The 26,679-nt window shown below is 41.2% G+C and overlaps 1 protein-coding gene across 5 annotated transcripts; it reads left to right on the forward strand.

Moving 5' to 3' along the window:
- LOC103417524 (calmodulin-binding transcription activator 3-like) lies at window positions 1-26,679 on the forward strand. 5 transcript variants are annotated; one of them, XM_029106983.2, is made up of 14 exons: window positions 1-328; window positions 2,834-2,953; window positions 3,806-3,921; window positions 12,573-12,661; window positions 12,824-12,866; window positions 13,363-13,570; window positions 13,739-13,852; window positions 13,975-14,300; window positions 15,245-15,793; window positions 15,903-16,594; window positions 24,853-25,432; window positions 25,578-25,901; window positions 25,996-26,135; window positions 26,442-26,679. In XM_029106983.2, exons 1-13 carry the CDS (start codon window positions 289-291, stop codon window positions 26,116-26,118), a joined length of 3,324 nt encoding a protein of 1,107 aa, XP_028962816.1. In that variant the 5' UTR covers window positions 1-288; the 3' UTR covers window positions 26,119-26,135; window positions 26,442-26,679. The 5 variants fall into 5 exon arrangements, with proteins under 5 accessions (XP_028962816.1, XP_028962783.1, XP_070679133.1 ...); XM_029106950.2 differs by lacking the exon at window positions 26,442-26,679 and adding an exon at window positions 26,205-26,399; XM_070823032.1 differs by lacking the exon at window positions 26,442-26,679 and having other exon boundaries at window positions 25,996-26,399.

Consider the following 26,679-nt stretch of genomic DNA (forward strand, 5'->3'; position numbering starts at 1 on the left):
CACTACACACAAACACACGAGTGAGGACGAGTCAAAAAAAAAAAAACAAAGTTACTGTCCTCCTTAATTCCATTCCATTTCTGCTGAATTTTTCTCACCTTCCTCAGAACCTTCCCTTATTTCCCTCCTCACCCTAAAAGTTTCCCCCTTTATTTGCAGTCTTCATCACACGCTTTTACATTTCAATGGAGGCTCAACTTTTTGGTGTCTGTGTTTGAGTGAATTTTATACAAGTTCAGCTTGGTTCTGCTGCTTCTGGTTACAGTGATTGCAACCCATATTGAGTTCATGGCGGAGATCAAGCGCTACGGTCTTGGTAATCAATTGGGTAAGTTTGTTTAGTGTTTTTCTTTGCTTTTATATACAACGTTGTGTAATTCATTTATTATTTTCTTGTGTTACTTGTTTATCCAAGTTGAATTTTGGATTTTCTGTTGTTTTCTGAGATTTATTGGTAATCTTGTGATTTATTTTTTGAAAAAAATTTATATCTTTTGCCAAACGATGGAAATGCTATTGAGAACTGAAACAGTCTTCAATTCCAGCCAGCCTACCCTTTTTGATTATCCAATCAGCGTCACACTTAGTCTAGTCCGGTCTGGAGCTACTGGCTGGGTATTATTTTCTTAGGTAAGAAGAAGAACTTCTCAATCTTCATTGGAAATCATACGCTGCCAGCAAAGTAATCAATCAAGTACTAAACCAACTTCTCCCAACTGCCCATATCAAAAACTCTAGCCTACTCTGATTATATGGTGTTGCGTTGGAATAATACAACTTCGAATCAAACATTCAAATTTATGTCCATGAACGCAGAATAGCATCAACTAAAGAATTAAGACAAGAGCTTCCTAGTCAAAGCATAGGTCCGTAGATCCGTTTTCAGCGTTCTTCTTGTGAAGCAGCAGAAGTAGCCACTCACCACTTTGGCACTTACCAGTCAAAGCGTAGGCTTAGTTGTGCAGCTAGCTTTAGCATGACATCAGCATCAAGAATAGCAGCCAACTATTGTTAACTCTTCTTTACTTCTTTAGAAAATGACAATGGACCTCATCCCTCCATACTGTGTCCTCGAGAACAAAAACGAGGAAATTAGGTTGCAATGCATAATCTATGTTCTCAAGTAGCATTTTCTAGTATTATTTCTGACCCTTGGAATAGCACTTAAGTGCCAGGCAGTTTCTCCCTCTAATGGCTATAGAATCTGCTAATAGTCGACCTTCCTTTCCTGCTAATGGTAGTTGAGTCCCTGGAGGGATAGGTTTCCCAGTTTTCTTCTTAAGCTGGAGACATGAAAGCCTAGATGGATCCCTTATTGTCTCTCCATCCTTGGTACCTTGTCGCAAGCTACCAATGGCAGAATTCTCATTTCTGCCTCATATTGTTTTGATCCGCACTGCCTGTTAGAAATCTGGATCTTTAGTGTTAATTACTAAACTTCAATCTGCCACACTTGCTGTGGGCTCTTAAATTTAGCCTCCTTGTTCTGCGCCTTAAAGAACCAGGAATCTGTGGGTGCTCCCACTGTTCACCATGATGATCAATGACATTTCTTGATGATCCTGGTTAACTTTTGTGGGCTACATGTCCACATAAGGGATGGACAAAAATCTCTAAAGCCACTTCTCTACGTTTCCAAGAAGTTGTCTAATTCTTCTAGTATGCAGGTGGTTCATCTTCCTCATGGTCTGCTACAAAAAGATGTAGATGTTGATTCTTGCATAAGACTTTCTTTAAACTGGTTGAAGGCCTTCTTAGTGGGTTTTCTTTTGGTTCCTTGAATTGTTGGACGTCAAATTAGCTGGCAAGATGAGGCTGGGATGTCTAGCTATGATAAATGTGCTCCGTTGTTAAGGTTGTGGCTTGATGTGGTTTCTTTCATTTTGGCCAATTTGATTGCTTGAGAGAGTATGACATGGTAAATTGTCTTGTCCATGTTCCTTATTTCTCTCTTAAGGTCTCCAAGGAAGCTAAAAATTAAATAAGGGGTTAACTTGGCTCCTCAATTGTTGAGGAGGAACTCCTCCTCAATTCACTTTGTGGCCGATTCATGGAACTTCAAGCTTATTATTAGAACCTTTGATATTATAAATCACTTTATAAAGATCAACTCTGCAAAAAAATATGAGATCATTTGGTCATCAAACTATACAAAAACAGATGGACAAATTCGGTAAAAACATTATGAACTGTCAATCTGTTTGCTATCGTTAATTGACTAAACGACCTTAGTTTTAATTCATTTTTTATAGAGATGATTTTTACAAAGTGATTTATAATATAAATAGTTTTGATTATAAATACGAAGTTATATGAATCTATTTAGATTCTGAAACCATGTGCTATGGCTCAAATCCATAGTCAATCCTATTTTTCCCATTATTTTCGTATTCGTAATAGTGGGAAAAGAAGGCCCAATTCCAAGTTGTTCAAGAATTGTGGCCTTGAGTTTCTCAACCCTTTGCCTTAGGATTAGTCAGTTCTATTCCTTGATACATGAAGTAAATTTAGGAGGAACTCCTCCTGAATCAGATTTTCAAGAATTGTGGCCTTGAGTTTCTCAACCCTTTGCCTTAGGATTAGTTAGTTCTATTCCTTGATACATGAAGTAAATTTAGGAGGAACTCCTCCTGAATCAGATGATTATCTTTGAAGTTGTTGTCAACAAGTCTACCACTAGGTCAAGAGGAGTCCATCCTGTAAATTATCCTTTCTCTTTTAGCTTTAAATCTGTCTATAATCATGACAATGGCTCAAGCATTATAATGCACTATTATCTATTATATATATGGAATATGGATATTTACTAATGTGATATAATAATTGAATGCAGATATTGCGCAGATACTCTTAGAAGCTAAACATCGCTGGCTACGCCCGGCTGAAATATGTGAAATTCTTCGAAATTTTCAAAAATTTGACATTTCTTCAGAGCCTGCAAATATGCCACCCGGTATGAATTTTCAGCTGCACTGGATTTAGCAATAAATATTGTTATTGAAGTCCCTACTTTCTATCACATAGTAAATCATTAATTTGTAAGATTTCTTAACTTTGGTTTTCTAAGCAAATTTCTCAATTCTCTTGGAGCCTAAGAAAGCGCTTTCCCAGCTTTGAGTATTTCTCTTATTATTTCCATCTACTCAAAAGTTACATGGAAGATGCGTTCTTGGTCTCATCCCCAAAAGTAATTGTAATGAAGCTTGAATTTCAATGGGTATGTGTGATAGTAATCTGTACAGTTGTCAACAAACATGGCGGATTATTTTGTAGAACATGGTACTCCCTCTGCTTGCACAATGATTTAATATGAGGGTAGGCCTGGTAGTTTTCTTTTTTTAAAATCTTAACTCTGAAACATTTTAAGGCACATCAGGACACCTTTTTTATGTTTGGTTTTGCTTTGTGCATCATTCTCTAAATCTTCCTTTTGGGATATGTATCGAAACTTCTTCTCATAACGTTGTGTCTAGGGATTATCTGTCAATTGGTGCTTGTGTTAAGAAGCAGTAAAATCAGTTTAACCATCTTTGTTTTTCATTGCCGTCTGACATGATAGTTGAGTCTTGTATTGTCTTTGGTTTGTTTTTAGTAGGCACTAATGCATTTACTTTTGCATGTAAGGGCTCACGATTTTCCTTTTTAAAGTCGTATATAATAGCATCACATGAAGTTGTAAATGCATTTACACAAATTTTAAATTTTTTGAGATGTTTGCGGAAATTTGATTTGCAGCTTGCTTTGTTGTATTGTTGCATTTACCTTTGGATACCTACTGTGGGTTGACACACGCCATTTGTATTAGGTGGATCACTTTTTCTATTTGATCGGAAGGTGCTTAGATATTTCAGGAAAGATGGCCATAACTGGAGGAAGAAAAAAGATGGAAAGACAGTGAGGGAAGCTCATGAGAGACTTAAGGTAATCATCAAAGAATGCTGTAATAGATTTTACAAAGCACATATAAATATATTATGACAAGTTTTCGCATCAAATTTGATTGAATAATTTTTAGGAGCTACATTATGTTATAACTATATCCTGAAAATTATTTTTTGGCCCAGGATTTTGAAAAAAATAAGTAACCTAAATACCAAACTTAATTAAATAGAGGGGTAGAACTCTGGTATAAGATTGATGTGGGAGATTCTGACATGTCGAATGTCAATAGCTCCAATTTGGTGTTGTGGGCGCTAAGGCTTAGGAAATCACAGTTGTGGCTTTAAATTATATAATGGTTATGCAATTGCATTCATTACAAATTCTTTTTAAATTGAAAAACTTTCATGTTAGGGATGCAAATGAACGATCCACTTGTGAGTATTCATGAAGGCCTTGGTGAACTTACGATTTAGGTCCCTCCTTTATAGATTTATATTCAATCTATTTTATAGCTCACACTCACGAATTTAGTTTGGTCTGAATCCGGGCTGTGATATAGCTTGGTGGAAATTTCAAGGCTGGTATTTCGCTTGAGCTCAAAAAAGTTCTAGCCTGCCAAGTCTGTGTAGTCCAAAGCTCAACTTGTTGCGGCTAGTCTGCACCCTTATTTTATCCCAAAATTAAATGTTAGGAAGTACCAATGTCAACAACAACAACAACAAAGCCTTTTCCCACTAAGTGGGGTCGGCTATGTGAATCCTAGAACGCCATTGCGCTCGGTTTTGTGTCATGTCCTTCGTTAGATCCAAGTACTCTAAGTACTTTCTTAGGGTCTCTTCCAAAGTTTTTTTAGGTCTTCCTCTACCCCTTCGGCCCCGAACCTCTGTCCCGTAGTCACATTTTCGAACTGGAGCGTCAGTAGGCCTTCTTTGCACATGTCCAACCCACTCATTCCTAATCTTATCTTTTCTCGTGAGCCCACATCTCCAACGAAGCATCCTCATCTCCGCCACACCCATTTTGTGTACATGTTGATGCTTTACCGCCCAACATTCTGTGCCATACAGCATCGCCGACCTTATTGCCGTCCTATAAAATTTTCCCTTGAGCTTCAGTGGCATACGACGGTCACATAACACGCCGGATGCACTCTTCCACTTCATCCATCCCGCTTGTATTCCATATATTCTGTCTTTGATCGGCTTAGGCGAAGACCTTTAGATTCCAACAATTATCTCCAAAGGTTAAGCTTCGCATTTACCCCTTCCTGAATTTCATCTATCAACCCTATATTGTCTGCGAAAAGCATACACCAAGGAATAACATCTTGAATATGTCATGTTAACTCATCCATTACCAATGCAAAAAGGTAAGGACTTAGGGATTGTTGATGCACAAAATCAGTGAGGACTTTGGTACAACAGAAAGTATTAAGTTTGTGACCTTCTCTAGATTGCTCCGGTCATTAGTGTGGATAAGTATGTAAAAGGATAGAGACAGGAGAGCAAACACAAGATGTACGTGGTTCATCCAGATTGGCTACGTCCACGGAGTAGAGGAGTTCTCATTAATTGTGAAGGGTTTACACAAGTACATAGGTTCAAGCTCTCATTTAGCGGGTACAAGTGAATGATTTAGTACAAATGGCATTAGGAAATATTTTGGGAGAATGATCTCATTTTATAGAAGAGAGTTTCTAGCCTTGTTCTGACATTGACACGTGTCGTGTTGTGATTGGCTTCTGATGTTGACATGTGTCGTGCTATGATTGGCTTCTGATGTCGACACGTGTCGCTCTGTGATTAGCCTCCTGGTTGGAAGGGAAGCTCCTCGGTTGGGGACTTGCAAGATCCAAACCGCTGAGTAATCATGAAACTTCTAAGGACCGAAGTGTGGTATCGTCTTCACTTGCCTTATCTGTCTCATAGGTAGATGTGACATCTTCTCTGGAAGTACTCTTCCTCCGTCCAGGGGTGGTATCTTTAACTGGTGGAGATGCACAAGGTAATGTATCAATTTCACTTGAAGCTTACTGTAGTTTCAGGCTTGGTCAAGCGCGATACAAACCATGTAGGAGTTCCCCAAGTAGCCGAGCTAGGGGATCTGCTGAAAGAGATGACAGACAAGGTAAGCAATCAGAGCTTCAAGCAATCAGTCCCAGATCAGAAGTTTGATTTCGAGTTCTGGCAACATGAAGGATAAAGAGAAGAAAATGAGAAGAGATGATACGAGATACTTTTGCTTTTGAAGAAGTAACTTTCCACAGACTTATTCTTGAACTGGGCTGGAAGGTTTTCTGGTTACCTCCAGAGTATAAGGCCGACTGAAGAATTTGAGGGTCAAAACAAATCCATCAAATCTAGAGTACGTTCGACCCTGCTGATATGGGATACTTTTGCTGTTGACAAAACAAGTGGAAGTATCGGCACGTGTTCTGTTATGCTTGTCTCCACATGCTTCCTTGCATCCTTCTCACTTGCCCTATCTGTTCCTCAGGTAGATGTGGTATTTTCTCTGGAAGCATAAGATGTTGAAGATGAGTACTTGAGAGCAATGCCAGGTAAGTAATCAGGTAAGGGGTTCCAGGCAGTCGGTTCCTGACTGGAAGCTTGATTCCAAGTGCTGACTGATTGCTCTCTTTCTCCTTATCTTGTAGGTAAGAACAAGGCCAAAGGAAAAGACAGGGAAAAAACATGATATGGGATACTCTTGCTTTTAACCCTGATGATATGAGATTTTCTTGCTCTGGTGTAGCTTGTTTGCAGAGGTATTATCGGGGGGAAAGAAAGCTGAGTATTTCGAGAGGCTTCGTTGGGAGTGCCCTCTCAGATATGAGGAAGGGTTGAGCATTTTTGCAGGTCTGCCTGTCCTTTGAGGATGGAGGTCGACATATATAGGAGTCTCCCTAACAACAAGTAGTAATGCTATTCCTTTACCCTTCTTGGTCATAGCACTGTAGTGGGATCTGCCAGCTTCACGTGTTTTAACTCTGTCAGAGTACTTTGAAAAAGTGGTTTGTGGTATCTCGAAAGCTGATGTTGTGTGTGAAGATTACAGACAAGCTTTATCCAAGGAGATCTGGCTCTCGAAGTTGAGAAAGCGATGCCTTTTCGGTTTTCGAACAAGCGATCCTGTCGGGGATCTGGCTCTCAAGATTTGGAGAACGGTGCCTCTTCGATCTTTGAGAAAGCAATCCTGCTGGGAGTCTGGCTCTTGAAATTCGGAGAGCGGTGTCTCTTCGATTTTTGAGAAAGTAATCCTGTTGGGAGTTTGGCTCTCGAGATTCGGAGGGCGGTGCCTCTTCGATTTTGGAGCAAACAATCTTGTTGGGAGTGTTTTCTTGAATGTGAGTAAAGGTTGGGCATTTTTGCAGTCTACCTTGCCATGGAGCATACAGGTTGACACACAGGGACTTTCCAATTATCCAGCAGTGGTGCTGTTCTTTTACCCTTATGGGTAATAATATGGTAGCTAAACCTTCAAAATTTATGTGTCTAAACTTTGTTAGTGCTGTTTCTTTGCTATTCTTTTACCCTTCTTGGTCATAGCGATGTAGTGGGAGCTGCAAGCTTCACGTGTCTAAACTTTGTCAGAGATCTTTGGCAAAGTTATCTGTGGTACCCATGAGCTGATGTTGCGTGTGGAAAGTGGATGATTGAACAAAAAGATTCATGTGCTTTCTACTTCACCAGAAATCTTCGACAGATTGCCCGTAATTTCCGCAAAACTAAGTGTGCATGTGACAGGTACTGACAAGGCTGAGAAAGCAGTGCCTCTTCGATTTCTGAGATCGGCCCTCGTGGTCTCTGAGCAGCCCAGCTTTTGAGAAAGCAAGCACCTCTTTGATTTTTAAGATCGGCCCTCGTGGTCTTTGAGCAGCCTAGCTTTTGAGAAAGCAAACGCTTCTTCGATATCTGAGATTGGCCCTCGTGGTCTCTAAGCAGCCCAGCTTTTGAGAAAGCAAGCGCCTCTTCGATTTTTGTGATCGGCCCTCGTGGTCTTTGAGCAGCCCAGCTTTTGAGAAAGCAAACGCTTCTTCGATCTCTGAGATCGGCCCTCATGGTCTCTGAGCAGCCCAGCTTTTGAGAAAGCAAACGCCTCTTCAATTTCTGAGCAGGCGCTTCTTCGATTTCTGAAGCTCCGTCGAGTGCAGATTTTTATAGAGGCTGGCATTAAGTTCCAAAGCACACTTGAATCTCCACCAGTAGAAGCTCCATTCTTGCACTTCTAAGATCTTGATTTGTCCGACCTCCTCTCTTCAACACCTTTGAAAATGTTTGGCCCTTCCGACCGTCGTTTTGACTTGAACCTTGGTGAAGAGGCAGCCGCGCCTTCTCCAGACAACATATGGCGCCCATCCTTCTTATCCCCTACTGGTCCTCTTACCGTTGGGATTCTGTGATGAAGAATGATATGACCGCTGTAGTGGTGGCCAGGAACATTCTCACTCCCAAAGATAACAGACTTCTTTCCAAACGATCTGATGAGTTGGCTGTTAAGGATTCTCTGGCTCTCAATGTTCAGTGTGCAGGTTCTGTGTCGAATATGACCCAACGCCTATTTGCTCGAACCCGCCAAGTTGAATCATTGGCGGCTGAAGTGATGAGTCTCAAGCAGGAGATTGGAGGGCTCAAGCATGAGAATAAACAGTTGCACATGCTCGCACATGACTATGCTACAAATATGAAGAGGAAGCTTGACCAGATGAAGGAATCTGATGGTCAGATTTTACTTGATCATCAGAGGTTTGTGGGTTTGTTCCAAAGGCATTTATTGCCTTCGTCTTCTGGGGCTGTACCGCGTAATGAAGCTCCAAATGATCAGTCTCCGATGCCTCTTCCTTCTAGGGTTTTGTCCAGTACTGAGGCTCCGAGTGATCACCCTCTGGTGCTTTCTCTTTCTGGGGCTCTACTGACTGCTGAGACTTCTCCTAAACAACCTTTGTGAAGGCCCCCTCTTGTTTGTTTATTTTGACTCATGTATATACATATTTGTAACTTATCGGAGATATCAATAAATAAGCTTTGCTTCATTTCAACGTATTATGTTAAATACACCAAAGCCTTCTTTACTAAGTTCTTTGAATTTTTCTTTTGTTGAAGCTTGTATGTTGAAGCTTTGTGAGTGAACCATGTAGGTTGAGGTAGTGTTTCCTTAATTTCTCGAGTGAGGAAAACTTATCGGTTGGAGACTTGAAAAATCTAAGTCACTGAGTGGGGTCTGCTATATGAATCTTAGAACGCCATTGTGCTCGGTCCTGTGTCATGTCCTCCGTTAGATCCAAGTACTCTAAGTCTTTTCTTAGAGTCTCTTCCAAAGTTTTCTTAGGTCTTCCTCTACCCTTTCGGCCCTGAACTTCTATCCCGTAGTCGCATCTTCTAACCGGAGCGTCAGTAGGCCTTCTTTGCACATGTCCAAACCACCATAATCGATTTTCTCTCAGCTTTCCTACAATTTCGGCTACTCCTACTTTACCTCGGATATCCTCATTCCTAATCTTATCCTTCCTCGTGTGCCCACACATCCAACGAAGCATCCTCATCTCCGCTACACCCATTTTGTGTACGTGTTATGCTTCACTGCGCAATATTCTGTGCCATACAGCATCGCCGGCCTTATTGCCGTCCTATAAAATTTTCCCTTGAGCTTCAGTGGCATACGGCGGTCACACAACACGCCGGATGCACTCTTCCACTTCATCCATCCAGCTTGTATTCTATGGTTGAGATCTCCATCTAATTCTTCGTTCTTTTGCAAGATATATCCTAGGTAGCGAAAGCAGTTGCTCTTTGGTATTTCCTGATCTCCGATCCTCACCCCTAACTCATTTTGGCCTCCATTTGCACTGAACTTGCACTCCATATATTCTGTCTTTGATCGGCTTAGGCGAAGACCTTTAGATTCCAACACTTCTTTCCAAAGGTTAAGCTTCACATTTACCCCTTCCTGAGTTTCATCTATCAACACTATATCGTTTGCGAAAAGCATACACCAAGGAATATCATCTTGAATATGTCCTGTTAACTCATCCATTACCAACGCAAAAAGGTAAGGACTTAAGGATGAGCCTTGATGTAATCCTACAGTTATGGGGAAGCTTTCGGTTTGTCCTTCATGAGTTCTTATGGCAGTCTTTGCTCCTTCATACATATCCTTTATAGCTTGGATATATGCTACTCGTACTCCTTTCTTCTCCAAAATCCTCCAGAGAATGTCTCTTGGGACCTTATCATACGTTTTTTCCAAATCTATAAAGACCATGTGTAAATCCTTTTTCCCCTCTCCATATCTTTCCATCAATCTTCGTAAGAGATAGATTGCCTCCATGGTTGAGCGCCCTGGCATGAACCCGAATTGGTTGTCCGAAACCCGTGTCTCTTGCCTCAATCTATGCTCAATGACTCTCTCTCAGAGCTTCATTGTATGACTCATTAGCTTAATACCCCTATAGTTCATGCAATTTTGTATGTCGCCCTTATTCTTGTAGATAGGGACCAAAGTGCTCTTTCGCCACTTATTTGACATCTTCTTCGTTTTCAAAATCCTATTGAAAAGGTCAGTGAGCCATGCTATACCTGTCTCTTCCAAGACTTTCCACACTTCGATCGGTATATCATCTGGGTCCACTGCTTTTCTATGCATCATCTTCTTCAAAGCTGCAACCACTTTTTCCTTCCTGATTCGACGATAAAAGGAGTAGTTTCTACACTCTTCTTAGTTACTCAACTCTCCTAAAGAAGTACTCCTTTCATGTCCTTCATTGAAAAGATTATGAAAATAACCTCTCCATCTGTCTTTGACCGCGTTCTCCGTAGCAAGAACCTTTCCATCCTCATCCTTGATGCACCTCACTTGGTTTAGGTCCCTTGTCTTCTTTTCCCTTACTCTAGCTAGTTTATAGATATCCAACTCTCCTTCTTTGGTATCTAGTCGCTTATACATATCGTCATAAGCCACTAACTTAGCTTCTCTCACAGCTTTCTTCGCTGTTTGCTTCGCTCTTCTATACCTTTCACCATTTTCATCGGTCCTATCCTTGTATATGGTTTTACAACATTCCTTCTTAGCCTTCATCTTTGTTTGTACCTCCTTATTCCACCACCAAGATTCCTTTTGGTGTGGAGCAAAGCCCTTGGACTCTCCTAATACCTCTTTTGCTACTTTTCGGATACAACTAGCCATGGAATCCCACCTTTGGCTAGCTTCCCCCTCTCTATCCCACACACACTGGGTGATTTTTTCTCTTTGAAAATGGCTTGTTTTTCTCCTTTTAGATTCCACCATCTAGTCCTTGGGCACTTCCAAGTCTTGTTCTTTTTTCTCACTCTTTTGATATGTACATCCATCACCAAGCGATGTTGATTAGCCAAGCTGTCTCCCGGTATAACTTTGCAATCCTTACAAGTTATACGATCCCCTTTCCTCATTAAAAGAAAATCTATTTGTGTTTTTGATGACCCACTCTTGTAGGTGATCACATGTTCTTCTCTCTTCTTAAAGAAGGTGTTGGCTAAGAAGAGATCATATGCCATTGCAAAATCCAAGATAGCTTCCCCATCCTCGTTTCTCTCCCTAAAACCATGGCCACCATGAAAACCTCCATAGTTGCCTGTCTCCTTGCCCACATGTCCATTTAAATCTCCTCCTATAAATAACTTCTCCGTCTGAGCAATTCCTTGCACCAAGTCTCCAAGGTCTTCCCAAAATTTCTCCTTCGAACTCGTATCTAACCCTACTTGAGGTGCGTACGCACTAATCACATTGATGAGTTCTTGTCCTATTACAATCTTGATTGCCATGATTCTATCTCCTACCCTCTTGACATCTACAACATCTTGTGTCAAGGTCTTGTCCACGATGATGCCAACACCGTTTCTCGTTCTATTTGTGCCTGAATACCAGAGTTTAAACCCTGAGTTTTCTAGATCCTTTGCCTTAAGACCAACCCACTTAGTTTCTTGTAGGCACATAATATTTATCCTTCTCCTCACCATAACTTCCACTACTTCCATAGATTTTTCCGTTAGGGTTCCTATATTCCACGTTCCTAAACGCATTCTACTCTCTTGAACTCTACCCTTCTGTCCTAGCTTCTTCAACCTCCCCCGTCTAATAGGATCAAAGTACTTCTTTTGTGTGTCCTGTGTAAAGTTGATAGGAGCATATGCTCCCAAACAACTTTGAGTGGAGTCGTTCGAAAAGAAGTTTCTATGGCCCCCTTGCTCATTTAACACTGCATCCGGGTGTCGATGGAGATACAGCAACCCTTGCTCACTTATCACTGTGCTCGGGCCACACAGCGCGCCACTTACGGGTGATGCCCTAGCTTTAGCGCGATTTCGTTCTGGATTCATTTTCATAAGGATTCGACGTAAACTAGGAGTGCCGGCTGTCGACTACCTGACGCCCTCTCCCTCTTCCTTTATCCGGGCTTGGGACCGGCAATGTAAGATAAACTTACACCGGCAGAGTTTAGGAAGTACCAATGTCAAGGAAAAAAATTCATTGAATAAAATTGCAGCTTAACAGAGGGGGAAACAAAATTGGTTTAAGATTTCATTAAGTAGGCGGTAACAATTAGATACTAAAGATTTCTCAAGTTTTTGTGGCTTGTGTCAAGAGTTAATTCGTTAATAAATCCTTCCTTTTTTTAATCAAATTGGTTGAATAATAATTGAACATCCTTTCAGGCTGGAAGTGTTGATGTCTTGCACTGCTATTATGCACATGGAGAAGAAAATGAAAATTTCCAAAGACGCAGTTATTGGATGCTTGAGGAGTGAGTTTGTATTTTATAATTGCTTATATGCAACAAATCTATCAAAGATTTTGATTCTCAGCCTTAGCAGTGTTTGTGGATGTGTTTGCAAGTACAAGCAGGCACCCATGGCTGCCTGCTCATTTGAATACCCACGTCTGACCTACTTGGTCATTGCTGCAGGGATCTGCAACACATAGTTCTTGTCCACTACCGGGAAGTTAAGGTTATGCTTTATTCTATTCATTTCATTCTTGTTGTTTGCCGTCTTTGTTTATGTGATTCTTCCAGCCTTTCGTTATCATCATTTTAAAATATTTTTGGACCCAAAATATCATAAGAGTTACTGTTATTCCATTTCAAGGTAAAAGTGCATGTCATTTAAAAGCAACTGCTCATGTTATATCACTCATGTATTTTTGAATACTTGAATTGAACCTGTGATTCATGTTTGAATCAATGTCGAAAACTTGTTAGTAAATTAGTCACTTAGTGTAAAAGGAGTACCAGAGAAAGAAGAGAAGTTTGTGCTCGGCTTTTGGTCCACTTCCCAATTAATATGAAATAACTGTTCATCGATTAGTTCTTATTCTCATGCTACCTAGTGTTTTACCATAGGATATTTGTGCATCTTGTTGTCATTTGTGTGATCCAACTTTTTATTTATCTTATGGATTTATTTATATTCTGGGTTTCCTCATTTATTTTTATTGCTTGTTCAGGGAAATAGGACAAACTATAACCATTTTAAAGGCACTGAAGAAGCTGTTCCTTATTCCCATGAAACTAAAGAAATTGCAATCAATTCTGAGATGGACAATTCTGTTTCTTCTAGTTTCAATCCAAATAATTTCCAAATGCGTTCCCAAGCTGCTGGTACAACAAGCTTGAGTAGCGCTCAAGCATCAGAGTTCGAAGATGCTGAGTCAGGTGTGTTGTCCATTTCTGTTACCACATTTGTCAATAATTTCCTCTCTCTTATAAATATTTTGGTAGAACTAAACTTGTTTGTTCATTTTCCAGTTTTACCATATATATATATATATATATCTTTCATGCAGTTATCTTTAATTTAACTTAACATGGTACATGATGCAGCATATAATCACCAAGCAAGTTCCCAGTTACAACCTTTTCTCGAATTACTACAGCCTAAGGCTGAGAAGATCAATGCTGGATTCTCTAATGCATTCTATCCGATGTCATTTTCAAGTAAACTTTTTCCTTGTATTTTCTATAAATTGTCTTTGTAAATGCATTGGTGCTTTTAAATAGCTAGACTATTTGTTTAATTAAATGGAATACCAAGTTCATGATAAAATCATTGAAAACAGAAGAATATCAAGAAAAATTGTCAGCCGTTCCTGGGGTGAATTTTAGCTCACGTACTCAAGCATATAGGAAGGAAGATGGTAATGATGCTGGCGTTACCTATGATCCCAGGAAAAATCCTAACTCCACAGTATGGGATGGTGCCTTGGGGAATATTACTACTGGCCTTCAATCTTTGCCTTTCCAGCCATCAATTTCAGCAACACATTCTGATTCAATGGGAATTATCTCTCAGCAAGAGAATGAGACGCTTGGGCACCTTTTCACAGACAACTTTGGTAAAAAGCAGATGTACGAGGATAAACCAAGGGTCCAACAAAGCTGGCAGGTAAGGGGAAGTTTACTTGCACATTTAATGCTGCTCATGACAAATTTTTTATTCTAGGGCTATGGCTACAAGCTCGTGTAATAACTATTAAGGATGGTATATCTGTTTTGGAATCTGATGACGGACATTCACAAGTGAAAACTGGTGAAGCATGCATAAAAGATATTCTTTTTCATCAGTTTAATATACTTGGATCCACCATAGAAGATATTTTTTTCCATCAGGTTTATTGTTTGGATTTTTAGAATTCATTTACACTGACAATATCAAAGATCCTTGAAGCATATACTGATTCTGTTTATGTGTGAGAAAACTATACACATGGTCAAACCTAATTAAACATGGAGTTTGACAAGAAATTAGTCTAATTGTTTCCAACTACTAAAACAAATATTTGAGATGTCAGTTCTTAAATTATTTCTGATATTTCCAAGTTTCCAGAACTTATTATGATGAGATTTTAATTTTTAATGAAAATTATCAATGTAATTAGGTTATGTGGTACTTCTGCATAAGTTATCTGTATATATGGGCTTTCCAGTCATCATCCTTTATTGTGAGTCATTTAATCATATAGTTGGCTAATGCGATGGTCTAGTCTGTTTGAAGTTTTCAATATCCTGTTTTCTGCACTTGAAAACTTTCTAGTGATGGTTATCATTGCCATATGCTTACAAAGTCCTAAAATCCTGCTTAATTATTTATAAATTTGTAGTTTGTTAATGGCAAATCAAACAAATAAAATAAATGTATGCGATTATTGGTTATTTAAGCATACTCAGAATACAAGTTTACGGAGGGGAGCTATTTGGGTTCCCCTTCCATTACTTTGGCACCCCTGCGGCAGGTTTAGTGGGGAGCATGAGTACGGTTCTTATTAATGGATTGTTTTCTGCTTTTTCAATTCTTCTGTTTGTTCACCCTTCAGTTTGACTTTCCAACAGACTTTGGAAGCCAACTCTTCTGGTTCATCCAGCTGGCCTGTGGATCAGAACTTGCATTCAGACACAGCATATGATGTCACCACAAGGTTCCGTGGAGGAGTCGATTCTAATTTACTCAATTCTCCGGTGTGCAGTGTGGATTCTGAGAAGACAAATAATTTTTCTATGCCAAATGACCTTCAAATACAGCCTTCAAACACTGAGCAAGAATATCATCTGAAGTCTATTTCAAAGAGAAATGAAACCATAGAGGGAAAATACAATCACACTTTTGCTACAAAGCCTTTGTTAGATGAAGGCTTGAAGAAGCTTGACAGTTTCAACCGATGGATGAGCAAAGAACTTGGAGACGTGGACGAGACACACACACAGTCCAATTCAGAGACGTACTGGGATACTGTTGAAAGTGACAATGGGGTCGATGAGTCCAGTATTCCTCTTCAAGTACGCTTGGATAGCTATATGCTGGGGCCTTCTCTTTCCCAGGACCAGCTCTTTAGCATTATTGATTTCTCACCAAACTGGGCATACGAAAACTCTGTAATCAAGGTAAAGAGTGACTTAGTCTTCCATATTCCTTGCTATACTTTTGCGTAAAAGTTATCTTCAAGTTTCTCATGTATCATAAATTGTCTCATTGTGAACTCAATTTATGCAGGTTCTGATCACAGGAAGATTTTTGAAGAGTCAACAAGCAGAAAGTTGTAAGTGGTCATGCATGTTTGGCGAAGTTGAAGTTCCTGCTGAGGTTATAGCTGATGGTGTTCTTCGTTGTTATACTCCCATCCATAAGGCTGGGAGAATTCCTTTCTACGTGACATGTTCCAATAGGCTGGCTTGTAGTGAAATCAGGGAATTTGAATACCGAGTCGGGCAAATACCAGATTATGATGTTAAAGATGATTACAGTGGCTGCACAAATGAAATATTAAATATGCGCTTTGGAAAATTACTGTCTTTAAGCTCTAGCTCTCCAACTTTTGATCCCACCAGCGTAGCAGAGAATTCTGAGATAATCAGTAAAATTGATTTGTTGCTGAAAAATGACAATGGTGAGTGGGACAAGATGCTACAACTTACGTCAGATGAGGACTTTTCCTTGGAGAGAGTAGAGGACCAGTTGCTTCAACAGCTACTTAAAGAGAAGTTGCTTGCATGGCTCTTGCAAAAGCTGGCTGCTGGTGGAAAAGGCCCTAGTGTACTAGACGAGGGTGGCCAAGGTGTATTACATTTTGGAGCTGCTCTTGGCTATGATTGGGTCTTACTGCCCACAATAACTGCCGGAGTCAGTGTCAATTTTCGTGACATTAATGGATGGACAGCTCTTCACTGGGCAGCTTTTTGTGGCAGGTGAGCACCATAGAAAAAGTTTCTTTCCTTTTTTGAACTTCCGTGCTGCTATGCATTCCTTTCTATTCTTCTGTAGTATTCTTCTTTCAGCATGCGAGCCACCAGCTACGATCTACTATTTCACTATAACCATCAACAACTTGCTTAAAAACAAACTGATGAATGAAAAGAAAGCATACAACAACAACAACAACAACAACAAAACCTTTTCCCACTAAGTGGGGTCGGCTATATGAATCCTAGAACGCCATTGCGCTCATTTGTGTCATGTCCTCCGTTAGATCTAAGTACTCAAGTCTTTTCTTAGGGTCTCTTCCAAAGTTTTCCTAGGTCTTCCTCTACTCCTTCGGCCCCGAACCTCTGTCCCGTAGTCACATTTTCGAACCGGAGCGTCAGTAGGCCTTCTTTGCACATGTCCAAACCACCGGAACCGATTTTCTCTCATATTTCCTTCAATTTTGGCTACTCCTACTTTACCTCGGATATCCTAATTCCCAATCTTATCCTTTCTCGTGTGCCCATACATCCCACGAAGCATCCTCATCTCCGCTACACCCATTTTGTGTACGTTGATGCTTCACCGCCCAACATTCTGTGCCATACAACATCGCTGGCCTTATTGCCGTCCTATAAAATTTTCCCTTGAGCTTTAGTGGCCTACGACGGTCACACAACACGCCGGATGCACTCTTACACTTCATCCATCCAGCTTGTATTCTATGGTTGAGATCTCCATCTAATTCTCCGTTCTCTTGCAAGATAGATCCTAGGTAGCGAAAACGGTCACTTTTTGTGATCTTCGCTAGATTGCTCCGGTCATTAGTGTGGATAAGTATATAAATGGATAGAGATAGGAAAGCAAACACAAGATGTACGTGGTTCACCTAGATTGGCTACGTCCACGGAATAGAGGAGTTCTCATTAATTGTGAAGGGTTTACACAAGTACATAGGTTCAAGCTCTCCTTTAGTAAGTACAAGTGAATGATTTAGTACAAATGACATTAGGAAATATTGTGGGAGAATGATCTCGTAGCCACGAAACTTCTAAGTACCGGAGTGTGGTATCGTCTTGACTTGCCTTTATCTGTCTCATAGGTAGATGTGGCATCTTCTCTGGAAGTACTCTTCCTCCATCCAGGGGTGGTATCTGTAACTGGTGGAGATGCACAAGGTAATGTATCAATTTCACTTGAAGCTTACTTGTAGTTTCATGCTTGGTCAAGCGAGATACAAACCATGTAGTAGGAGTCCCCCAAGTCGCCAAGCTGGGGGATCTGCTGAAAGAGGTGACAGACAAGGTAAGCAATCAGAGCTCCGGCTGATTGTTCACATTCTCCCTATCTTGCAAGCAGCATGAAGGATAAAGAGAAGAAAAATGAGGAGAGATGATATGGGATACTTTTGCTTTTGAAGAAGTAACTTTCCACAGGCTTATTCTTGAACTGGGCTGGAGGGTTTTCTGGTTTCCTCCAGAGTATAAGGCCGACTGAAGAATTTGAGGGTCAAAACAAGTCCATCAAATCTAGAGTACGTTCGATCCTGCTGATATGGGATACTTTTGCTTTTGATAGAGTAGTGGATGTATCGGCACGTGTGCTGTTACGCTTGTCTCCACATGCTTCCTTGTATCATTCTCACTTGCCCTATCTGTTCCTCAGGCAGATGCGGTATCTTCCTTGGAAGCATAAGATGTTGAAGATGAGTACTCGAGAGCAATGCCAGGTAAGTAATCAGGTAAGGGGTTCCAGGCAGTCAGTTCCTGGCTGGAAGCTTGATTCCAAGTGCTGACTGATTGCTCTCTTTCTCCTTGTCTTGCAGGTAAGAACAAGGCCAAAGGAAAAGACAGGGAAAAAGCATGATATGGGATACTCTTGCTTTTAACCCTGATGATATGAGATATTCTTGCTCTAGTATAGCTTGTTTACAGAGGTATTATCGGGGGGAAAGAAAGCTGAATATTTCGAAAGGCTTTGTTGGGAGTGCCCTCTCAGATAAGAGAAAGGGTTAAGCATTTTTGCAGGTCTGCCTGTCCGTTAGGGATGGAAGTCGACATATATAGGAGTCTCCCTAACATCAAGTAATAATGCTATTCCTTTACCCTGCTTGGTTATAGCACGGTAGTGGGAGCTGCCAGCTTCACATGTTTTAACTCTGTCAGAGCACTTTGAAAAAGTGGTTTGTGGTATCTGGAAAGCTGATGTTGCGTGTGAAGATTACAGACCTGTCGGGGGTCTGGCTCTCGAGATTCGGAGAACGATGCCTCTTCGATTTTTGAGAAAGCAATCCTGCTGGGGGTCTGGCTCTCGAGATTCGGAGAGCGGTGTCTTCGATTTTTGAGAAAGTAATCATGTTGGGAGTCTGGCTCTCGAGATTCGGAGGGCCGTGCCTCTTCGATTTTGGAGCAAGCAATCTTGTTGGGAGTGTTTTCTCGAATGTGAGTAAAGGTTGGGCATGTTTGCTAGTCTACCTTGCCACGAAGCACAGAGGTTGACACACAGGGACTTTCCAATTATTCAGCAGTGGTACTGTTCCTTTACCCTCTCTTCGATTTTGAGAAAGTAATCATGTTGGGAGTCTGGCTCTCGAGATTCGGAGGGCGGTGCCTCTTCGATTTTGGAGCAAGCAATCTTGTTGGGAGTGTTTTCTCGAATGTGAGTAAAGGTTGGGCATGTTTGCTAGTCTACCTTGCCACGAAGCACAAAGGTTGACATACCGGGACTTTCCAATTATCCAGCAGTGGTACTGTTCCTTTACCCTCTCTTCGATTTTTGAGAAAGTAATCATGTTGGGAGTCTGGCTCTCGAGATTCGGAGGGCGGTGCCTCTTCGATTTTGGAGCAAGCAATCTTGTTAGGAGTGTTTTCTCGAATGTGAGTAAAGGTTGGGCATGTTTGCTAGTCTACCTTGCCACGAAGCACAGAGGTTGACACACCGGGGCTTTCCAATTATCCAGCGGTGGTACTGTTCCTTTACCCTTGTGGGTAATAATATGGTAGCTAGACCTTCAAAATTTATGTGTCTAAACTTTGTTAGTGTTGTTTCTTTGCAATTCTTTTACCCTTCTTGGTCAGAGCGATGTAGTGGGAGCTGCAAGCTTCACGTGTCTCAACTTTGTCAGAGAACTTTGGCAAAGTTATCTGTGGTACCCATGAGCTACTGTTGCGTGTGGGAAGTGGGTGATTGAACAGTACGATTCATCTGCTTTCTACTTCGCCAGAAATCTTCGACAGAATGCCCATAATTTCCGCAAAGCTGAGTGTGCGTGTGACAGGTGCTGACAAGGCTGGAAAAGTAGGTGCCTCTTCGATTTCTGAAATCGGCCCTCGTGGTCTCTGATCAGCCCAGCTTTTGAGAAAGCAAGCCTCTTCGATTTCTGAGATCGGCCTTTGTGGTCTTTGAGCAGCCCAGCTTTTGAGAAAGCAAACACCTCTTCGATTTCTGAGATCGACCCTCGTGGTCTCTGAGCAGCCCAGCTTTTGAGAAAGCAGGCGCCTCTTCGATTTCTGAGCAGGCGCCTCTTCGATTTCTGAAGCTTCGTCGAGTGCAGATTTTTATAGGGGCTGACATTAAGTTCCAAAGCACACTTGAATATCCACCAGTAGAAGCTCCATTCTTGCACTTCTAAGATCTTGATTTGTCCGACCTCTTCTCTCTTCAACACCTTTGAAAATGTCTGGCCCCTCCGACCGTCGTTTTGACTTGAACCTTGTTGAAGAGGCAGCCCCGCCTTCTCCAGACAACATATGGCGCCCATCCTTCGTCTCCCCTACTGGTCCTCTTACCGTTGGGGATTATGTGATGAAGAATGATATGACCGCTGCGGTAGTGGCCAGGAACCTTCTCACTCCCAAAGATAACAGACTACTTTCCAAACGGTCTGATGAGTTGTCTGTTAAGGATTCTCTGGCTCTCAGTGTTCAGTGTGCAGGTTCTGTGTCTAATATGGCCCAACGCCTATTTGCTCGAACCCGCCAAGTTGAATCATTGGCGGCTGAAGTGATGAGTCTCAAACAGGAGATTAGAGGGCTCAAGCATGAGAATAAACAGTTGCACCGGCTCGCACATGACTATGCTACAAACATGAAGAGGAAGCTTGACCAGATGAAGGAATCTGATGGTCAGGTTTTACTTGATCATCAGAGATTTGTGGGTTTGTTCCAAAGGCATTTATTGCCTTCGTCTTCTGGGGCTGTACCGCGTAATGAAGCTCCAAATGATCAATCTCTGATGCCTCCTCCTTCTAGGGTTTTGTCCAGTACTGAGGCTCCGAATGATCCCCCTCCGGTGCCTTCTCTTTCTGGGGCTCTACCGACTGCTGAGACTTCTCCTAAGCAACCTTTGTGAAGGCTCCCTCTTGTTTGTTTATTTTGACTCAAGTATATGTACATATTTGTAACTTATCGGGGATATCAATAAATAAGCTTTCCTTCATTTCAACGTATTGTGTTAAATACACCAAAGCCTTCTTCGCTAAGTTCTTTGAATTTTCTTTTGTTGAAGCTTGTATGTTGAAGCTTTGTGAGTGGAGCATATAGGTTGAGGTAGTGTTCCCTTAATTTCCCGAGTGAGGAAAAACTTCTCGGTTGGAGACTTAGAAAATCCAAGTCACTGAGTGGGATCGGCTATATGAATCTTAGAACGCCATTGTGTTCTGTCCTGTGTCATGTCCTCCGTTAGATCCAAGTACTCTAAGTCTTTTCTTAGGGTCTCTTCCAAAGTTTTCCTAGGTCTTCCTCTGCCCCTTCGGCCCTGAACCTCTGTCCCATAGTCGCATCTTCTAATCGGAGCGTCAGTAGGCCTTCTTTGCACATGTCCAAACCACCGTAACCGATTTTCTCTCATCTTTCCTTCAATTTCGGCTACTCCTACTTTACCCCGGATATCCTCATTCCTAATCTTATCCTTTCTCGTGTGCCCACACATCCAACGAAGCATCCTCATCTCCGCTACACCCATTTTGTGTACGTGTTGATGCTTCACCGCCCAACATTCTGTGCCATACAGCATCGCCGGCCTTATTGCCGTCCTATAAAATTTTCCCTTGAGCTTCAGTGGCATACGGCGGTCACACAACACGCCGGATGCACTCTTCCACTTCATCTATCCAGCTTGTATTCTATGGTTGAGGTCTCCATCTAATTCTCCGTTCTTTTGCAAGATAGATCCTAGGTAACGAAAACGGTCGCTCTTTGGTATTTCTTGATCTCCGATCCTCACCCCTAACTCGTTTTGGCCTCCATTTGCACTGAACTTGCACTCCATATATTCTGTCTTTGATCGGCTTAGGCGAAGACCTTTAGATTCCAACACTTCTCTCCAAAGGTTAAGCTTTGCATTTACCCCTTCCTGAGTTTCATCTATCAACATTATATCGTCTGCGAAAAACATACACCAAGGAATATCACCTTGAATATGTCCTGTTAACTCATCCATTACCAACGCAAAAAGGTAAGGACTTAAGGATGAGCCTTGATGTAATCCTACAGTTATGGGAAAGCTTTCGGTTTGTCCTTCATGAGTTCTTACGGCAGTCTTTGCTCCTTCATACATATCCTGTATAGCTTGGATATATGCTACTCGTACTCCTTTCTTCTCTAAAATCCTCCAAAGAATGTCTCTTGGGACCCTATCATACGCTTTTTCCAAATCTATAAAGACCATGTGTAAATCCTTTTTCCCATCTCTATATCTTTCCATCAATCTTCGTAAGAGATAGATTGCCTCCATGGTTGAGCGCCCTGGCATGAACCCGAATTGGTTGTCCGAAACCCGTGTCTCTTGCCTCAATCTATGCTCAATGACTCTCTCCCAGAGCTTCATTGTATGACTCATTAGCTTAATTCCTCTATAGTTCATGCAATTTTGTACATCGCCCTTATTCTTGTAGATAGGCACCAAAGTGCTCATTCGCCACTCATTCGACATCTTCTTTGTTTTCAAAATCCTATTGAAAAGGTCAGTGAGCCATGTTATACCTGTCTCTCCCAAAACTTTCCACACTTCGATTGGTATATCGTCTGGGCCTACTGCTTTTCTATGCTTCATCTTCTTCAAAGCTACACCCACTTCTTCCTTCCGGATTCTACGATAAAAAGAGTAGTTTCTACACTCTTCTGAGTTACTCAACTCCCCTAAAGAAGCACTCCTTTCATGTCCTTCATTGAAAAGATTATGAAAATAACCTTTCCATCTGTCTTTAACCGCGTTCTCTGTAGCAAGAACCTTTCCATCCTCATCCTTGATGCACCTCACTTGGTTTAGGTCCTTTGTCTTCTTTTCCCTTGCTCTAGCTAGTTTATAGATATCCAACTCTCCTTCTTTGGTATCTAGTCTCTTATACATATCGTCATAAGCCGCTAACTTAGCTTCTCTCACAGCTTTCTTCGCCTCTTGCTTCGCTTTTCTATACCTTTCACCATTTTCATCGGTCCTATCCTTGTATAAGGCTTTACAACATTCCTTCTTAGCCTTCACCTTTGCTTGTACCTCCTCATTCCACCACCAAGATTCCTTTTGGTGTGGGGCAAAGCCCTTGGACTCTCCTAATACCTCTTTTGCTACTTTTCGGATACAACTAGCCATGGAATCCCACATTTGGTTAGCTTCCCCCTCTCTATCCCACACACACTGGGTGATTACTTTCTCTTTGAAAATGGCTTGTTTTTCTTCTTTTAGATTCCACCATCTAGTCCTTGGGCACTTCCAAGTCTTGTTCTTTTTTCTCACTCTTTTGATATGTACATCCATCACCAATAAGCGATGTTGATTAGTCACGCTCTCTCCTGGTATAACTTTGCAATCCTTACAAGTTATACGATCCCCTTTCCTCATTAGAAGAAAATCTATTTGTGTTTTTGACGACCCACTCTTGTAGGTGATCACATGTTCTTCTCTCTTCTTAAAGAAGGTGTTGGCTAAGAAGAGATCATATGCCATTGCAAAATCCAAGATAGCTTCCCCATCCTCGTTTCTCTCCCCAAAACCATGGCCACCATGAAAACCTCCATAGTTGCCTGTCTCCCTGCCCACGTGTCCATTTAAATCTCCTCCTATAAATAACTTCTCCGTCTGAGCAATTCCTTGCACCAAGTCTCCAAGGTCTTCCCAAAATTTCTCCTTCGAACTCGTATCCAACCCTACTTGAGGTGCGTACGCACTAATCACATTGATAAGTTCTTGTCCTATTACAATCTTGATTGCCATGATTCTATCTCCTACCCTCTTGACATCTACAACATCTTGTGTCAAGGTCTTGTCCACGATGATGCCAACACCGTTTCTCGTTCTATTTGTGCCCGAATACCATAGTTTAAACCCTGAGTTTTCTAGATCCTTTGCCTTACGACCAACCCACTTAGTTTCTTGTAGGCACATAATATTTATCCTTCTCCTCACCATAACTTCTACTACTTCCATAGATTTTCCCGTCAAGGTTCCTATATTCCACGTTCCTAAACGCATTTTGCTCTCTTGAACTCTACCCTTCTGTCCTAGCTTCTTCACCCTTCCCCGTCTAATAGGATCAAAGTACTTCTTTTGTGTGTCCCGTGTAAAGTTGATAGGAGCATATGCTCCCAAACAACTTTGAGTGGAGTCGTTCGAAAAGAAGTTTCTATAGCCCCCTTGCTCATTTAACACTGTATCCGGGTGCCGATGGAGATACAGCGACCCTTGCTCACTTATCACTGTGCTCAGGCCACACAGCGCGCCACTTACGGGTGACGCCCTAGCTTTAGCGCGATTTCGTTCTGGATTCATTTTCATAAGGATTCGACGTGATCATGGAGTGCCGGCTGTCGACTACCTGACGCCCTCCCCCTCCTCCTTTATCCGGGCTTGGGACCGGCAATGTAAGATAAACTTACACGGCGGAGTTAAAAGAAAGCATAAAAGAAAGAAAAAAAGGGGAACTTGCAGAGCTATTGTAGGACGAAGAGGCCCGAGATGGATATTAAAAGTTACGTAAACTTGCAGTTAATACACCAGAGAGACAAAAGGAGAATGTTATTCTCTAAATATGAAGAAATCAGAAGAGAAAAACACTATCCTTTGTATGAAAAGCTAGACCGTAGATCAAGAGAATGCATTTACTTCTATGTATCTGGTTCAGATCATTGTGCCAGGATTTTCTCATATAGGACAGCTCTCAGAATCTTGCATTAGATATTATCTCCATTCTTGACTTGTTAATTTAGTTTTATCTAATTTTAACTTGTTTTCTGTTTTCATTTTCTTCTGTTCATGTAATTAATATCAGAGAGCGCACAGTTGCTTCCCTCATCTCTCTTGGTGCAGCTCCCGGACTATTAACAGATCCAAAAACCAAATATCCTAATGGAAGAACACCTGCAGACCTAGCTTCTGCACAGGGCCACAAGGGAATTGCTGGTTATCTTGCAGAATCTGCTTTGAGTGACCAACTTTCATTTCTTAATTTGGATATCAAGGAAGACAATAATGCTGATATTTCAGGGGCCAATGCAGTACGAACAGTTTCAGAACAAATTGCAACTCCTATCGGGAATGGGGATTTAACGGATGGGCTTTCCCTGAGGGATTCTTTAACTGCTGTCTGTAATGCTACCCAAGCTGCTGCTCGTATTCATCAAGTGTTCAGGGTAAAATCTTTCCAGCTGAAGCAGTTGAAAGAATATGGTAGTGATAACTTTGGAATTTCAGATGAAGATGCTCTATCAATGATTGCAGTCAAGTCACATAAGCCAGGGAAACGTGATGAGCATGTGGATGCTGCTGCAATTCGAATACAAAATAAGTTCCGTAGTTGGAAGGGTAGAAAAGATTATTTGATAATCCGACAACGTATTGTCAAAATTCAGGTATGTTACCATGATTCTCTTTGTTAATATGATTTGTGGGTTGATTCGATTTTTGAGGCATTTAATGTTCTCCGTATTCTCCCATAAACATTGTTCTGTGCTCAAACCCATTCTTGAAGTTGAACTTCTACCTTCTTGATAACAGGCTCATGTAAGAGGCCACCAGGTGAGGAAAAACTACAGAAAGATAGTCTGGTCCGTAGGAATTGTAGAGAAGATAATTTTGCGTTGGAGAAGAAAAGGAAGTGGTTTGCGTGGGTTCAAGCCAGAACCACTTACTGAAGCCCCCAGCATGCAAGCTTCATCATCGAAGGATGATGATTATGATGTACTGAAAGAAGGAAGGAAGCAAACAGAGCAAAGGTTGCAAAAGGCGCTTGCCAGGGTGAAATCCATGGTTCAATATCCTGAAGCAAGAGATCAATACTGTCGGCTGCTGAATGTTGTCACTGAGATACAGGAAACCAAGGTAAAGCATATATGCGTTGGTGGTTGGTTTGAGTTTTGTATCCACTTTATAAGGCTGACTGGTTTTTCGTTGAACTTGAACTGATGTTATGCAGGTGGTATATGATAGTGGTACGACTAGTTCAGAAGGGAGAGTCGATATGGATCACAACCTCATAGATATTGCAGCATTGTTGGACGAAGAAGACATTTACATGCCTACAGAAGCTCCAAAGTGATCCATCTCTAGTTCACCGTACGTATCCTCTTGTAAAATCTGTAGGGCATTATTTATTTTTTAACATTAATTTGTGTAAATTTACAGAGTTGCCCCGGAGGTGGATGCAGCAGTGCAGCCTCATTTTTTTAGTTATAAATGTTTGAGTTTGTTCATGTTAAACTGATTTTGGAAAAATATAATTGTCAGTGGAAAAAGAATAAAACCATATATTTTGATTGCCGATCGAATTACTAAGGAGGACTACCAACCGATTAGCAATAAATACTCCATGTTTGATCACCTCAGCTTTTTTTTTATATAACCAATTGTTTGATGACGCAGGCAAAGTCAAGAAAAACTTCTGAAACTCGTCAATACTAAACCTTGGACGACATACAATAGTTCCCAATATAATCCTCTTTAAAAAAAAAAAAAACTTTGTCTCGCGGTAGCCTTCTATGGATTAGTTACTCTACATAAAATTATTTAAATTTTTTAAGCTTTAATCTGAAAAAGATTCGAGATACTCTTATTATAATAATTCTTCATAATTGAAACTTTTGTTATTGGATTAGTTACA

Source organism: Malus domestica, chromosome 01, assembly GCF_042453785.1.
Source record: "Malus domestica chromosome 01, GDT2T_hap1".
NCBI classification, from domain to species: Eukaryota; Viridiplantae; Streptophyta; class Magnoliopsida; order Rosales; family Rosaceae; genus Malus; species Malus domestica.

Excerpts from the sequence above, each read along its gene's own strand:
- LOC103417524 (XM_029106983.2), top strand. The coding sequence starts at position 289 with ATGGCGGAGATCAAGCGCTACGGTCTTGGTAATCAATTGG. Across the intron at positions 12,662-12,823 it reads AGTTATTGGATGCTTGAGGA|GGATCTGCAACACATAGTTC; the intron begins GTGAGTTTGTAT and ends TCATTGCTGCAG. Across the intron at positions 15,794-15,902 it reads ACGAAAACTCTGTAATCAAG|GTTCTGATCACAGGAAGATT; the intron begins GTAAAGAGTGAC and ends CAATTTATGCAG.